At 31.0% G+C, this 4,918-nt stretch overlaps 1 protein-coding gene across 1 annotated transcript; it reads right to left on the bottom strand.

Annotated features, from left to right (window-relative positions):
- Window positions 1-1,458: 1,458 nt before the first annotated feature.
- Window positions 1,459-3,759, bottom strand: LOC113386790 (mitochondrial Rho GTPase-like). Its single transcript, XM_026624545.1, is given in 3 exon segments — window positions 1,459-1,580; window positions 1,582-2,070; window positions 2,143-3,759. Coding segments are annotated over 3 exon segments (2,001 nt in total). The 5' UTR covers window positions 3,547-3,759; the 3' UTR covers window positions 1,459-1,472.
- Between the last annotated feature and the right edge of the window lie 1,159 nt (window positions 3,760-4,918).

Below are 4,918 nucleotides of genomic sequence, written 5' to 3' on the forward strand. Positions count from 1 at the left end.
AATTGCTGGAACTTCCCTTACCGTTACCGTTTTAATTTTGTTTGATAATTGTGAAATTTTTCAATATTTAACAAAATATTGGGTTAATAAAGAAAAATTCTCGATATGCATATCCAATTACAAGATTGCGACTAACAAAGTAAATATTTCTTTTTTTACCAGCAATCGGAACTTTATAAGCGTTAGTTTTATAAGCTTGTTTTTGTGGCTTCTTAATTGAGTGCCTTTCATAAATGTCAACATAATGATTGTCCTATCCCAGAGGTGGGGAACCTTTTTGCCATTAGAGGCCGCACTTAAATTAGGCAGCAATGAATGAGGCCGCATAAGATGATTGACCTAAAGAAGTGATTTTTGTGAAATTATTATAGTTTTTTTTATAGTTTTAACAATTTATTGCATTATATAGAAAAAAGTAAATAAAATACTTCGAAATTTTAAAAATGATATAATATATAATAATAATGATATAAAATAAAATTACAATATTACAAAAAATGCAATAAAAAAATATTTTTTAAAAACTAAGTTAGTGACTTATTTGGCTTTGTTTTTTGCTTGCCAGTTTTTTGCTTGGCAACTGAGAAATTTATGGCATGGCCAATAAATGTCGAGATGTAAAATTTCTGGGTGTCGAAGGAAATCGAACGAAATTTCATTCATTTTTCTTGAAGATTAGAAAAAAAAGTTGCTATGTTACGAACGTATGTAATGAGATAAAATCAACTTCGTTTCGATAAAATCAAATTTTAGTTCGATTTAATTTCATTTAAACATTCATTTTTTATATAAAAATGATATTAAAGTATTTTGATTTGAATTTGATTTTCATATTCTTATTGCTACATAATTATTTGAAATAAAAAATTATATATTTCTCTTATACCATTGAATTCACTGATAGATTTTTATTTTGCAAACTAAGTTGTTAACGGTTAATTTAGGGAATTTCGGGATTCGGAAATACCAGATTAAATTCATTTGTGAACTTTTGGTATGAATATTCCTGCTTGTTGTCATTCATGACAATGGTTGTTATAACAAAAAAAAGGATTAATGCATTAAACGCAATGTATTTGGAGTTGCTACAAAAGCAAAATCACAATTTATTATATTTACATACACAAGTTTTCAATTAATTTATGCTAAAGTAGATTTCATTATGAAATTATACTTTATAAAACTACAAAGCAAAATTTTCATTCATGGTTAATCAAATCATCAACATATTCAAATTTCGGTGGTACAACTATTAAAATATATTGTTAAATCAGGACTCATATTTTAATATAACTTTCTACTAATATATTTTTATATACATAGCACTCATTCAGAAATATTTCACAAAACTTCATACTGAATCTACATTTCAGTATATGCAATTACACTTTTCTATAAATACATTTCTGAGATATTCGTTTAGATAAGATTTTCTGTATTATTTATGTTTCTTCCCATTATAGTTTTAATAACTATCTAAACCTAGGGCTTGACGTATTATTACTGGAGAATATTTTCATAACAAAATAACCCAAAACACTAGCAGCGGCCAGGCCAAGTCCAGCTTTCCACCATAGTAAATGGTTCATCAGGCGAAAGTCCAAAATATTTGAGATGACTGTGCTTGTAGAACAAAATCCAAGCAGCCTGAAATCTCGGAAAAGCAGCCATTGTAGCTAGTTTCACATAAACATCACGAATACTGTCTCCCATTATATTTTTACTTCCTGAAGCAAATCTTTGTGGAGGCAGCAATTTATACTTTTCGCAAAACTGATCAGGTTGTAGTACATAATCTTGTCTTATATCTTCTAGGTCCGACTTCGTTGCCACAATAAGAACTGGGATAGATGATTGTGCAAAATATTTTATGTAAATTCTAGCAATGTACTCAAATGACTTATCATCACAGGTGTCATAAAGCAAACAGGCAACATCACAATTCACTTCATCAGGCATCAAAGGATCTGTTAACTGTCTGACTTCAACATCCCGTAATACTAAAAATTTCTCTTGTCCATAAACTTGAACAGTATTTACACAATATCGTGGCGACTCATCAAACACTTTCTCTTCTCCTGATGCTGTTGAGGGTAATATCTTCGATTTTGATTTGGATTTTCGAGATTTGGAGTTTAAGACCTGAGGATCATCTTTGATAAAACTTTGGCAAAATACAGTTTTTCCAGAGCCCTGTGGTCCAATAACATGGCAAGTGAAAACATTTCTCGATGTTTGTTTCTTTGCTAAATCTAATCGTTTCTCTCTAGTTACTTGTATGGCTGTTAATTGTGAGTCATTTTCATGAATATTGTATCCAAGATATGCGAGATATTCAAGATATTTTAAGTGGTTTGTTAAACATAATAAAGTCCAATGGCAAATCCATCCATGATGTGTTAACCAACCCATTTCATTCGTTGGTACAATATCACAAGAATTCCTTCCATTAGCCCACGGTGACAAACCATTAGGACATGCACTAAATACATTCGCTAATTCTTTTGGCGAGAGTGCTCCGTCTCTATCTTTATCATGCCTATCAAATAAATGTGAAAGAAATCGAGATCCTCTGTGGGATAATTCAGTAGAAGATGTTGATGGCACTTTAAGCTGTGGATATAAATATTCACGGCTGACTTCCAAATTTTCATCATACCCAAACTTTCTAAGCACAGCCCATGTGGTCTCATTTCTACCCCTTTGTATAAATAGGATATGTAAGAACAAAAATCCTTTTAATGTTACAGAATCATTTTCTATACCATTTGGTACATTATGTTGTAAGACTGCTTTGACTTCATCTAAAACCTGCGGTTGTAAAGGAGCATTGAAACACCTTCTTTGAAAATGATTCAATTCATAATCATTTAATAATCCATCACCATCAATATCACAAACTTTAAATATCCTTATTAAAGCTTGTTTGCATGGTTCTGTTAAGTCTTGATTTTCCATGACAAATAAAGGTGATGTAGGATGCAAAACTGCTTTTTGAGCATAATAAAACATCTCTGAAATATTCTTGAGCGTTTTTGCAGAACACTCAATGCAACTTTCAACTTCTGGGAAGTCTTCCATAATTGTGACAACATTATCAATCGTACTAGTTTCAACCAAATCAACTTTATTCCCAACTAGCACAACTGGCTTTGTTGCATGTGAGCTATTTCCACTGTCATCATTATCTCTAGGTTCTGAACAGCATTCTCGTATTAGCGGTAACCAATGAGATATCACTCTATCCAAACATTCTTTATCGGGTGCTGAATACACTACGCATACCACATGGGCTTTGCGCATCTCAGCTTCCAAAGTTTCATCTGATTGTTCCACCGCATTATAGTCCACAATATTGGTTGGAACTTGCTCTGGAGTCACATCTGCAGGTATTGTAATTTCCTCACACTTTGGGGGAACTTCTTCAGGGAATTCTTCACTAACTAGTGATAAAATTAAAGAAGTCTTTCCCACTCCAGGATCACCAACCAGGAGGATTCTTACTGTTCTTTTGTTACCACCACTACCGCCTCGGTACACACCCATAGTAAATTATCTTCTGTCACTGTTTTCAACGCGAATTAATATTTTAGCAGTCGATTTTAGACAATCGAATCTAACCTGTTTGACGCCGGAAACATTTTAATATTACTTATTCGAACAAGAATAACATTCTTGACAGAATATAATTACTTTTATTCCAGATTTTGAAAAACATGCACACAAGGGTAAACAAGGGTCTTTTATAATCTAAATATATTCTACGATGTTACCTCTTTCCAAAAAAATATACCTAGATACCATTGACAGACATTTAAGAATATGATCTTAAAAATATTATTAATAAATGATGTACCTACTCCATTTAGAGAATAATAATGTTTACCGATGAAAATAAGCGTAATAATTGATAATGTATAAACTAACAATAATGGACGTGAACAAAATATTTTAATTAAAATATGTATTTATTATGCAACAATGTATTGTTAATTCATATTTTGCATTTGAGTTGTTCTCATTTCAAATACCTCACTCTATATTTATATTTTAAGATTTAAATATAAATAAATTCTATATATTATGTGCATATAAATACGGATACATATTTTGCCTACAGCAATTTTTAACTAGTTGGTTTGGCATTTAGCCTTGAGGCAAATTACATGAACTTCCCGATATGTGTAAATAATCGACTTGATCAAAAAAATGTGTAAATAATATACTTCATTAATCCTACTTAAAAAAACGATAATAATTTTAGCAAAGTTTGACGAATTTTTAAAATTGAACTAAATATTACAGTAAGTTCTGTAAGACCATGATGTATATCGCCAAAAAAAGTTCCATGAAAAACGGCTTAAATTTTTTTAACAGTTAATTACAAGAAAACGGCTCGGTAGATTTTCACCTAAAATTAATCAGTACCATTCCCATCTAATATCTTTCGAACAGTTTTTGATTTTTCAAAATCGGTTCGGTAGGATGAGCTTAAATGTGGACGAAAATTTAACACTTTTTTTCAACATTTAATTACAAGAAAACGGCTCGGTAGATTTTCACCTAAAATTAATCAGCATCATTCCCAAATGATATCTTTCGAACAGTTTTTGATTTTTCAAAATCGGTTCGGTAGGATGAGCTTAAATGTGGACGAAAATTTAACACTTTTTTTCAACAGTTAATTACAAGAAAACGGCTCGGTAGATTTTCACCTAAAATTAATCAGCATCATTCCCAAATGATATCTTTCGAACAGTGTTTGATTTTTTAAAATCGGTTCGGTAGGATGAGCTTAAATGTGGACGAAAATTTAACACTTTTTTTCAACAGTTAATTACAAGAAAACGGCTCGGTAGATTTTCACCTAAAATTAATCAGCATCATTCCCAAATGATATCTTTCGAACAGTTTTTGA

The sequence above is a fragment of the Ctenocephalides felis genome, unplaced genomic scaffold (assembly GCF_003426905.1).
Source record: "Ctenocephalides felis isolate EL2017-DRISC unplaced genomic scaffold, ASM342690v1 CF-g0.4_SCAFFOLD_03571, whole genome shotgun sequence".
NCBI classification, from domain to species: Eukaryota; Metazoa; Arthropoda; class Insecta; order Siphonaptera; family Pulicidae; genus Ctenocephalides; species Ctenocephalides felis.